The sequence below is a fragment of the Lepisosteus oculatus genome, chromosome 13 (genome assembly GCF_040954835.1).
Source record: "Lepisosteus oculatus isolate fLepOcu1 chromosome 13, fLepOcu1.hap2, whole genome shotgun sequence".
NCBI classification, from domain to species: domain Eukaryota; kingdom Metazoa; phylum Chordata; class Actinopteri; order Semionotiformes; family Lepisosteidae; genus Lepisosteus; species Lepisosteus oculatus.
In genome coordinates this window covers 28941358-28953709 of record NC_090708.1, presented here as the reverse complement: position 1 = coordinate 28953709, position 12352 = coordinate 28941358, and the positions used below count along the sequence as shown (strand labels likewise).

The following is a 12352-nucleotide window of genomic DNA, read 5'->3' as shown; positions in this document are numbered from 1 at the left end:
AAAGTGTTGATAATAATTGATGTTTTAAAATTAACAACTGATGTATGTTCAGATAAGATTCTTTTTACATCAACATATATAGTAGACTAATCATTTTTTCTCTTTTTTCTTCCCTAAAAGGACTGCCTAAAAATATCATATATACCCAAGGTAATGTTTTAATATTTTGTTTATTAATTTTCTGTTATTGTGAGCAGCATTAGCTTGGCTGCCTTGTAGCATTGAGACACTGGGTTCAAATTGAGACCTGGGCTGTTATCTGTGAGGGGTTTCTATGTTCTCCTCATGTTTGTATGGGTTTCTTGCAAGTGCTCCTGTTTCCACCCACACTCTATACACATACTGGTAGATTAACTTACTTTTAGGAAAATTGGTGTGAGTGTGTGTGTGTGTGTTTGTGTCTCTGTGTGTCCTGCAATGAACTAGCATCTTGTCCAGTGTGCATTTCGGATTGCACCAGTGCTTGGCAGGTTAAGTAGTGGCTCCACTATGACTCTCAGATGCATAAGCAGATCAAGGCCAGCAATAGAAGTATAGTAGAAGAATACTAGTGTCATCATCCAGGTGCTCATATATCCTGGGACAGAGTTCGGGAGAAGCGTGGACATACAGTAGGTGGAAAATCATCATACATCACCACCACATTGCAAGGATAAGTGCAGGTGTACCACTAGGAAATAGTTAAAAAGAATCAAAGCAAACTGACTTTTTTGTTGCCTGTAGATATAGTATCTGTAGCTAAGTAATGGCACTTCCTGTTCAAACTCCACCAGCCAAAACCTTTTGGTTCACTTACTAGAATGGATGATTCTGTGTTCATGGAACTTTGAAAATAAGTTACTGATAAATGAGCATAGTTTAGTAAGTGAAAGTATATATATATAAGAATTTGTAGTGTTTCATACAAAAATAAATCTTTATCTGAAACTGAATAAATTACATATAACTATGGAGACCCTGTGTTTCACATTGCCTCATGAAACTGTAGCAACAAACCCAACCCTATGAAGTTATAACTGCGAGCAGCTCCCCACCTAAGGTAAATAACTTTGGAGACTGTTTTTATAAAAGCTGTGACTGGTTATATGCACAGTCATGGTCTACCTCTGGAAGTGTTCTACTGTAGCAAGTGTGATCTGGGCCTGTCTTGGTATTCTGTGATTCAAGGAATTAGACTCCCTTTTCCAGGCACTGGACTGCTCTCAGATATTGTGAATATTCTTATTATGGGCAATTATACAGTGGATCACTATACTGTACTGCAAGTCTTCATGCAGAATTATACAGTAGGTCATTATACTATACTGTAGGTCTTCATACCATGGGCAATCATACAATGAGTCATCATACTAAAGTGTGGATACCTATATTGTAGGCCCCTTTACTGTGGTTCTCCTTACTGTGTGCCTCGTATACCATGTGTCACCATTATGTGAGTAATTATTCCATAGGTTCTATAGTGTGAATCTTCATACTGTGAATTATTATGCCACAGCATCTATACTGTGTGTCTCCATAATGTGAGTTTCTATAAAGTGTGTCTTCCTACTGTGAGTATTCATACTGTCAGTAATTATACCATGGGTCACTAAACTGTGTGTTTTCTTCATACTGTGGGTCTCTGTCCCATGTGTTCCTATTCTGTGGGTCTGTGTACTGTTGATTCTTAATGTGTTATTCCTGTGTAATGTAGATCCTTGCATTGTGTGCTTCTGTACCATGGGTCTATGCACATTGGTCTCTATGCTAAAGCCTTACCAAGTCATCGCTCAGGGATTTCTGCATAAGCACAGTGAGTTTTAAGTATCAGAACTTTTTGCAACATAGATGTTTTACATATTTATAGAAGGTGTTAAGTACTCTGGTTAAACTGTACTTATTTTATAATACCGCTTCAACCGCTTCATTTAAGGCTTATTAATCCTAGAAAGTGGTAATTACTGTGTTGCAGTGAATTTAAAAAGTTATATGTGGAATATATATAAATGTCTGGAATTGTATAGGAGATATCAATTTATTTTTCTTCCGAATTATTAGAAAAGTGTATATTCCTGTGGTGTTTTAATATATAGGACCTTCTGTAACAGTTACTGTATTGTGAAAAACAAATGATAAACCCTTTTAAGGGGACCTGAATTAGTCCTGAAGATGGACAATCCAAATGTTTTGTAGATCTCTCTATCCTCCTCGGTTTTTAAACACCCAAGGCAACTATATTTTGAAGGGTTAATTTGGAGGTTTGTTTAATGATGTGACGAAAAGATAATTTGAAATGAAAATAAGAACATCTTACAGCTCCCAGGGACCATAGCTGCCTGATCCTTACTTAAACGAAAATTAATTTGCTAAATTGATCAGAAACTTCCATTTCTTCCCATCTGTGAAAACTGATAACACAGGGAGGCTGTCGTGGCTTTCAAAAGATATATATTATATCAGACCATCCTCGGAACAATACCTAAATATGTTTAATTAAAATGCAACAGATTCCAGAGATTGATTCTTAATAATGATTTCAGTCCACACTATGTAACTGTCAATTGGTATTTTCTACAGTTCAATAATCGTTTTAGATACAGCCTATGTCACTTTGGATAAGCAGCTAAACTGCAAATAGCAAGACTGAAGTGAAGACGCGAGCTCTACTTCGGATTCCCAGGAATTTCTCTTTCACACAGTAGAAGATCCTGAAACACTGGACAGCGACCTTCTGTACAATACTCTCCAGATGATCTTCTGAGACTTGCGTTGTCTTTGTCCCATATTTAAGCAAATAAACTAAGGAAAATATTTCATAGTATAAATCAATTTATTTTTTATAATCTCATCCAAAGTGTAGTACTTTCATTTTCGTAGTCCACTAATAAACACCTACATCATCAACATCAATAATAATAATAATAATAATAATAATAAGAAGAAGAAGAAGAAGAAGAAGAAGAATTTCTGCTTTTCCAGAGTATAATGCACAAAATCGAGTGTTACAACCACGATCATAAAGTACAGGTCCGTAAACCTTTGATGAGCTTAAGAATTTTGATAGTACAGGTGTATATATATATACATGTCGGGTGTAGTACAACGAATTGAAAGCACCTTATTAAACTAAGGATGATTCCCTGTACGAAACCGCACGTTTGTTACAATTGCCCTTTTTGTTTCAAACATTTTCATCGCTAACTGCTAGGGTAAAAAGAAACACGTAACTGCTGAAGAGAGAAGAAACAAGGATAAACTCAAGTTCCAAACTCTAGGATTTCTCTAATAACAAAAACGACTGCAAAAATAGGTAGTATTACTGCTGGTACAACTAGAATAAATCGAGCGATTTTAGTTTTGTGAAGAGGGAAATAATTAGAGGAATCCATCATCAGTGTTATTCACTCCATTTTGTGACGTGCATTTATAATTCCACGCGTCAGGCCTACTATTTTTAATGTCGGAACAAAGAATAAACTCACTAGTCTCTCAATAATCCAAGCCGAAACATAGACGTGACCTCTAAAATAGAAATTGTGGATGTTCGTTTTGTTAGTCTTACTGCCACGAGTAATAGTAATGTAATATTCAATAATATTTATATCACATTACTTTGGGAAGGCACTTTTGTCGGCCCCAGTATTATACTTTGCCTCATCATCTCTCCAATGTTTTTTGTAGTTATTCAACCTCTAAAAGGCTTTAAGAAAAAAAAGTCAGAAGTGCGTCTGGCAAACCCTGCCGGAGACACCAATGTGAAACCCATTTTTACACTTTATACTGTTCTAATCTCTTTCCACAAATTTAGTAGAAATAATCACACCTGTATGTATTTAACAGTATACGGCTGTATGTCCCAATAAACGGAGATCACTTTCATGCGCAATCGCGAATACCTGGCGATTTTACTAAATGGTAAAAAAATAATTGTAATGCTAAATCAGTTAAAGAGAAAAAGATTATGAGTTGGGTGCTAACTGTTAATAGAATAGTGATCTTTAACAAATGTCTTAAATATTTGGTTTGAAAAATACATTCTTCGTTTTTCTTCTTCTCATTACGAATAGTTTCATTCTACCTGAAGCTATGTTTGTAATTAATTACATGTAAATATATCACAATATTTTTAGACAGTTTTAAGGTTTATTTAATTATTTTATTTACTTTGAAAATAAAAATGGATCCATAAAATAGCAAATGCAATTGATTAAAAATGTAGGGAAGTATTGTCATCGAAACAGAGGCTTAAATACAGGCTAAATAAGCAAACGGTTGTGTGAAAGTTATTTTGAAAATCTGCATAAGACATTTCTACTGCGACCGCTGTATTTGCTAATACCACTGTCACTGATATTAAAGCCAACCCATGTCGGAGAAAAGATGAGCCTGTATCAATGCCAAGCGGTTCTGTGATCTTCAGACGGACAGTAGCTTACTCGTGGTTAGAATGCGTAAAACAGTTACTGCACAAATGTCATGGGATGGGTGCACAAAATCCTCTGGAATTCATTCAGCATTCATCTTAGGCTTTTTTTTTTTACAAAAAATATCCCTAGATAAAATACCTCGGTATTAACTATACAACTCTTGTCATGAAAAATAAAAAAAAAATGTCAAATATTTTTGCCGAAATACAGACGTTATCCACTTCGGAGGTACTGTTTAGTGGTTCCATTCTGAACGACTACGTCTAGTTTTAGCCTTTTATTCCGTAAGGTTTTTTTTTGTGCAGGGTCCCGTCAGTTCTCTGATCTGGAAACAAGTCATTTTCAAAAGTGGAACAATGGCTCCTGTTTTCCTAAAGTACAGCGTAGGCATTTATGCAAGTTTTGCAAGAGATCTAGGCATGACTTGTGTGATTGTAACTGCAACTGTCCCTGCTTGCAATCTGTTGCTATTTCCATAATCACCAAAAGAAAGAAATACTGTATGCAATAGCCTACAGTATGTGCTCTTCAAAAGGCTACAAAAAGTCAATCTCTTTTAGAGCTCTTTAAGAGTCATGACACTGCTAAATTACCATTTACAACAACTCTTGATTACAGGACAGAAGCAGAATCTAAAGTTATCAAGGGTATTAGCTTGTGGAACAGGTATTGCACACAACATCATCTTGTGATTTAAATATAGCAAATTGCATTTTTTGGGGGAGTGAGAGCATGGTGACACAGGGATTAACATTGCTACCACGTAGAGCTTGGGCCCTGGGTCCAATTCTGGACCTGTAGTGCTATCTGCACTACTATCTGTAGCTTTTATGTAGTCCCTCCGTTCTCATGAGTTTACTCTGGGTACTCTAGTGTCCTCCCACAGTCCAAAAGCATACTGGCCCTGGTGTGAGTGTGTGTATGTCTGTGTCTGCCCTGCAGACACACAAAGACAGACTGTCCTTCTGTCCAGGGTGTATCCTGCCTTATGCCTTAAGCTTTGCTTGCCTGGATAGGCTCTGGCTTCCCCACAACCCAGAATTGGATTAAGCTGTTAGAAGATGGGTGGATAGAATCTGCATCTTTCCTTAAGGATGGAATTGTTCTTGGCACCTCTACCATGTGGATGTGTAAATTGAATCCTTTTGACATTTCCCAACCTCTAGTCCTATCTTAACCTCTTACATGCATAAACTTGCATTTTTACACAAATGCATTTAAAGCACACATACCACACAATATTCCATTGTATATCATTTATAAAGCATCTTAGAATGTGAGGTAATACCAAAGAGTTAATCTCAAAAGTATGAAAATAATACGAATTCACAACTGAATTTTGGTGAGTTGCATGTACAACATGGGCATGTAAAAAGACAGTTAATGAAGTTAATATGAATGCTTTTGGCTGTGTTACCTTGAATGCAATTGGTAGGGTCTTATTGCACCTCCAATGTGTAGGCAGGACGGAGCAGAGGAAGTTGGGGCTGTCTGTACGGACCAGCTCCCCTGGATGATCGGCCAGCACCTCCACCATGCTGCGGTCCGTGATGCGCAGTTTACCCACCAGGGCGGCACTGTTGTCCTGTGCCCCAAGTGGCAATGCATCGCTCATCTTACCAGGGCTCAGTGTGGTGGAAGGTGGGGTGAAGCGGCGCCCTGGGGCCGGATCTATAAGGAAGACGATACAGGAAGAGTTGTATTACCAAGAAAAAGCTAATTCTTAAAAAAAAAACATCTGATGTCTACCAAAGAAGTTAATCAAATGAAGATTGATACTGATTTAAAAAAGGAACAGCTGACAGCATGTTGTTTAATTGAGAACTAGCTTGTCAAAGTCTCAACTGCACAGATAATACAAATAATAATCAAGGCAATTGTTACCCAGCATAGTATCCTACAGATTATATGAGGAACGGATTAAAAACGTTAGGGGTTATGAACTGCAAAAGCAAATCTATTTTCTGTCCATTGCCATAATTAGCAGAACACTCGACAAAAACAACAAAACACACCACACTCAAGATCTTCGAGCAACAGTGTTGTTGTTTTAGCATAAGGGCAAAAACACTAATTATAAATGTGTGAGTGGTTAACTTGGCGTGCACCAGGATACATGAATAAGCAAGGAAACACACATAGATTTCTGAAGTGCAAACTGAACTGGAAAGCTTCACACAAGAAAACTCCAGACATTTCGCAGCGAATGTAAATGCCGGAGGGGGGCTTTGGTAGAAAACACTAACCAAGAAGAGTTAATAGCAACAGTTGGTCTCACACACTTCCCACACTAAAGTCTGGCATCTGAAACACTGGAAACAACAATATATCGTCACACAGCGCCTCTCACCGCAGACATTGCAACATTTAAAAGTATCACAGGAAGCTGTCGAGTATTTCTCAATTAACATTCAAAACGGCTTATATATCGTATATATCAAATATATGCCACAGATGCAGTGTATTCCACAAAAGGAAACTAACTTGCATCCAAGTATTTACCGCGGTGTCAACGATAAGGCGCGCAGACGCCAATACCACACACTAGTGGGCACAGATACAGATAACTTCTTTGTTGTGGTGATGCTGAATAGATTGTGTAACACCGCCTGTTTGGGAGCGATTACTATGTCTTCTCTCATTTACTTTTGTGGTATATGAAACTAACCAGGTTGTACTCTTATGACACAATGAAGTTATTAGCATACCGTATTTGGCGTCCCAAAGGAAAACCATTTGTGCGCAGTTGAAAACTCCTCTTAGATACTCTTATAATTGTTTTCCGATTCACTTTTTCAATGAGCTCTGTTCAATGAGAGTGTTCTGCTGCTCTGTGTTGCGGGCTCATGAAGGTGTCACGGAGATACTGTTCCCGCAGAGTCAGACGTCCAGAAGTCAAGTGTCATCAGCACGCCAGTGGTAAACACGAGCTCCACCTCTCGCTCCAAGCGCACTGTCTGCAGATCCCCGTGTCGAGGTAAATAATCTCAAAACCCAGCAAAGGGACACGACTGCCCATTTAGAAACCGATCTGTGTCGTTTGAACTCCGATGATCTCTCTGCGGTGGTATACTGTACAAGTCTTTTGAATGATTGATTTGATAGAAGAAGGTAAAGAATACAGGCGAATCCTTAGACTAACTTCATATTTTCCTTCTTTTACAATAATGAAAGGCGGTCCGTAATCTCCAGCCGACAACGGTGTGTCTGTCAAGTTGTGCAACGCGCACCAAACCACCAAACTTCCTGGAACAAAACAAGCCCTCCAGGTACTTTGGGGTACTCTAACCCAGCAGGTGGAAAAGAGATGAGAACCGCGGAGAACAAACGACCGCCGATCAGTCCCCCACACAGCCTAGAAACAGACTGCAGGATAAAACTCTCAAATATACTACTAAATAGACAGACAAGAAAACGAAGCAAAAATGCAAAATGCTGCTCTTGTAGCAGTGAAACTTATTAAAATCTTATAACAAAACTTTTTAAAAGTTTTGGAAAAATTATAAACATAGCGAAAAAGTTTGTCTTTATTTTGAATGCCACAGGAAAAAAGCAGGTTACGAAAATCAGGTCCGATTCTCAGAGCAACTGATGTCCACGCGATAGGGTGTTGCAGCATGCCGGAGGGTTTCTTCAGGCATTGACCTGGTTATTATAAAGCGTAGTGAAACACATCCTAAGACTTACTGAATAAATGGCGGCAATAATAACACATAATATTGACATTAACGGAGCCAGAACAATATTTTTTTTATGAGGCAGAGCCGACAATTCTGTTTGTGTTATTCCCGGGTCTTTTTATCTATCCAGAGTCATTCCAGCCAAAACAGAAACCAAACCTGCAGTCCCAATCCACACGCATACAAACACATACAAACTACCCTGCTGTCGTTCGGCCGGCTGCTGTGCCCGCTGCGCTATATGAATGAACAGCTCGAGAGTGGGTTGGCTTTTACTGGCAGCAGGCTGTGCAGGAATGCGGCCGGGTGGGTGAATTTGCATACACCGAGGTCTTGGCCTATAGGGGAGCTGTCTTGACAAGGCCGGGATTAGCTCCAACCAATCGGAGGGTCGCCCTCTAGCCTGCAAGTAATTGCACAGCTCCTCCCGAACAGTCAATGGGATTCCACAGGCGCGACGCCTGCCACTGTAAAATTACACAGGCGTCCTGCTATTGTGGTGCGCAGTATCTAACAGACAGGCAGAACGATAGACTAGGTGGGTAAAAAAAGTTCCATCAGGCCCCCCGGGCTTCAAAACTAAACAAAAAACTTTATTGGAAAACTTAAAAGAATAACTGTTTTCCCTCTCTGCTTTATCACAGACCAAAGGTTATCCCAGTGATGACTTTGTATGCTTAATTGATTCAATGAAGGGCTGGAGGTGCAGTTGCTTAAATGGTTCTCAACGTCTTGCTTCTAAATATATTAGCAAACCATGAAGAGGTCTGAGTAATCCCCACACAGGAAGGAGAGGAAGCAGTCTCTCAGAACGAAGGTCATTATTATATCATCAGTCTATACTGCATCGGCCCCGGTAATTGACAGCCAGTCACGAGAGCTCAGAAAGGCAGCACGGGACTGCAGGCTGCTCCCAGTCTCTGTACGTAACCCATCGATTTATTACTGAAGAGATACAATCACAATCTTAATATCAGCAGCGCCATTTACACTGGCTATTCCAGTACTGATGCTATCATATGCTTTGTTTCCCAGAGAACATGATACCATCTTAAAAAAATAACAGCGACAAAAGGAATCAAATACAGGATATTTATAGGAGCTCTTCTGGGTCAACTATTATTTCATATTTGTGATGAAAAAGGCATGTCGAAATATAAAAAATAGATGAGACAATAAATTTCACACTTCAGATTTTTCAGATAAAATTTTGAATAAAATACCAGTCACAATCCCTATTAAATACATTAAATTAGAGCATCCATAAGTAAAACGTCAGACGTAGGTTAGAAAGACATATAAAATAGTTGTCTATAAAATACGTGGGTAAATAAATGTATATATCTCAATACTATTTGCACCTTTATATGTACCGAAGCAGAAATAATAACATTGAAGATTAATCACTTCTGTATTTCTCGTCTTTAAAGTAACATCTTAGTCGAGGTCTAGTCATTTGCAAGAGATAGCCGAAAGGGGGCGGCAGAGGACGTAAAAGTGGGGTTTCTCAAGCGACTTCGTTTTGTGTTAGTGTAACGTTACAGAAGAATCAGTACATATTTACCGATCGTTTTTATTGAAATCTATCCACCACTGACTTCCTCAGGTTAATTTTTAATAGATTTACTGTGGGAGATTTGAAAAATGGTTTTACGAGAGTCAGGGAGACTTATAAACCCTGGTCTGCGTTTCAGATCAAAACCTCAGATTATTTGGCCACATCCCGTAAAAAAGATGATTGACACACGCACAAATTATCATCGAGTCGTTGCTTCAAAGGTTAAGGTTACCCGTTAATACTCGTACAGAAGAGTAGTGAAACCGTTTCATATCCCGTACTCCTACGGCGCCGTACACGATCAGGTGATAACGCACACCAGATACACTGTACGCAATTCAGTAGAGGAGTCAAACAAGGATTTTAAATTATACTAAGAATTAAATTAAAATCTTGTATTTGTTAGGGTGAAACAGCCTCAGACACATTAATGTATTTCAATGTTTACGAAGAAAATTAATTTATCTTTTGAGCTTTACACAGAGCGCTAAAATGCAATCCTCTCACCCATAAATCAGTATCTGTCTACCTGTATTCTTTTTAAGTTAATGTATATTAAATCGCAAGCTAATCTGTAATAGCGTTATTCAACGAGTAACAATTAAAATACTAAGTGTGCATGTTACATATGTTAACGATTTCATTTTAAGAGACTGTGTGTTATTTGTAAACGTTATAACACCAAATGATATGCCCTGATTTTTTATATTTATCCTTTTTCAGTGTTCTTCTACATCGATTACAACCTTCATACCTTTTTCCTCATTCAATATTCCGGATTTTATTAGTTTTTGAAGCGGTGTTCATATATTAAACACTCCACTCTTCAAAATGAATATGAAAAGGATGCGTGTTAAGTGATACGCGCAGGGTAACTATTAGTATATTAGTATGCATAGTTTTTTGCATATGCAGCATACATTAAATGTAGCTTTCACAAAATACAATAATCATTATTTGAATGTAAATACTGTATGTATTAAATTACTTGAATCAGCGTATCTGATTCAAGTAATTAGTGTAACACGTTTTAGTATTTCGCCTTTAGCTAGACATATTGTATTCCAGTCGGCCACGCAAAACAAAACGCGAAACTAAAAGTAATCTATCAAATTTTTTTAAAAAAACAGAATTCCGTTAAAAAGCAATGTTGGATGAATCTGTCTCCTCGATTTTTATAGAAAAAAAAACAATTAGAAAGCAATTAACTTTTAGCGACTATTATCCTTTCTCACGGTATGTTTTTGTTATTGCACACTTATCATCTTGACCTGGTGCGAATTTAAATCGCGTTGGATAAAAGCGTCTGCCAAGTGACTGTAAACGCATTTCTTGCTAGTACAGTCGGTGTCGCCTAGCGCAGCAGAGCCTAGGACTATTCCTATTAACTAAACCACTTCCTGCCGTTTTCACTTGCCGCAGAAATTACCCGCTCCACTTCTGTGGGGATGGAACACTTAACTAACCGCAGCAGACCCGAGGTCCCCAGCAATGTTATACATTTGGAACATCTGTCACCTAAAACCTACTGTGAGTTTTATGGGCCTAACACTGTACATCATTGAGATGCATTTTGCTAACAGTGAAGAGTGTTCAATAATTACAAAAGCGACGGAAATACGATTTTCCGGCTTTCATTAAGAAAAAACACCAACTAGTACTTCTCTGAATTCACTAGATCTATGACAACCTTCATCTGATTTTTTAAATACGCCTTGACACCATGTGTTAAATACTGTATGTCTGGCAATTAAAAATCTTGAGTTTGACAGGTGCAGGTGAGATAATATTAACAAGAAAATATTTTAAATTCTAGCTATTTTGGTTTTGTAGCTCATGTGTTGCCAGTAGTTAGTAGCTAGTTTTATCCGGATCCCCCTCCCGAAATAATCCTAATAGATGCAATCTTTAATGCGCTGCTGAGAACACGATTGCGCGCGCTTCTCGCGGCAGGCCTGTCTGTTCGTAATGAGATAGAAGGGAATTGCATTTTTAACTAGCGCACCACTTCCAAACTTACACCAGTAGTCTCACTGTCACAGATAACATCGAAAATTGGTTGGAGAGACTTAAATTACAAGATACAGTCTGACAAACACATGGCTGGTGGAATTTAAAATAGATTACTTTCTCAATTGCATTGTTGGAAGAAAACGTTTCTTTTCTTCACCTTGAAAAAGCGAGAAAACAATATAAGACCAACATTATACCTCACCATGAAGAAAAATATGTTGTAAAACTGAGGCTTGTTTAAAAGCCACTTACACTCTGAAGACTTCCTTTGGAGTAGGGTGCAGTAGTATGCATTTAATCACCAAGTTGTGTAAAGGAAAATGGTGCACATTAAAACGAAAAAAGTGTGACAAAACTACCCTCAATGGCTTGTTAACAAGACAGACAAGTTAAAAGGGCAAGATCTCACCGATGATGAGACTAATGATTATTAAAGTAGTCATAACCCACAATGGTAGCCCACTAACATTATTTCAAGCAACTGCAAGATTCACACGATTACTTAAGACTGAAAAAGACATTTAGGATGTGAAGTGGGACGTCTTTACACCAAGAATAGCGGTTGCCTTAAACAAATAAGCTAACCATAAAGCGGACTGAGATCCTTCCATAAAACTCAACAGGAACATTTTCTGATATAGATTAGCTACTGTGACCCAGTATAAATTGAATGTTGAAATAGTCTTTCCGACTAT

The 12352-nt window shown here is 38.1% G+C and overlaps 1 protein-coding gene across 6 annotated transcripts in view; it reads right to left on the bottom strand.

Annotated features, from left to right (window-relative positions):
• Positions 1–12352, bottom strand: part of runx1 (RUNX family transcription factor 1) — a 69491-nt gene that overhangs the window by 16071 nt on the left and 41068 nt on the right. For 3 of the 6 annotated variants that reach the window (XM_015361822.2, XM_015361821.2, XM_015361823.2), the window contains exon 3: positions 5824–6077. In XM_015361822.2, the coding sequence (XP_015217308.1) occupies positions 5824–6077 (254 nt within the window). Of the gene's footprint in view, positions 1–5823; positions 6078–6652; positions 6688–7114; positions 8328–12352 lie in introns of those variants that run through there. The other 3 variants (XM_006638066.3, XM_015361825.2, XM_015361824.2) reach the window with 2 other exon arrangements.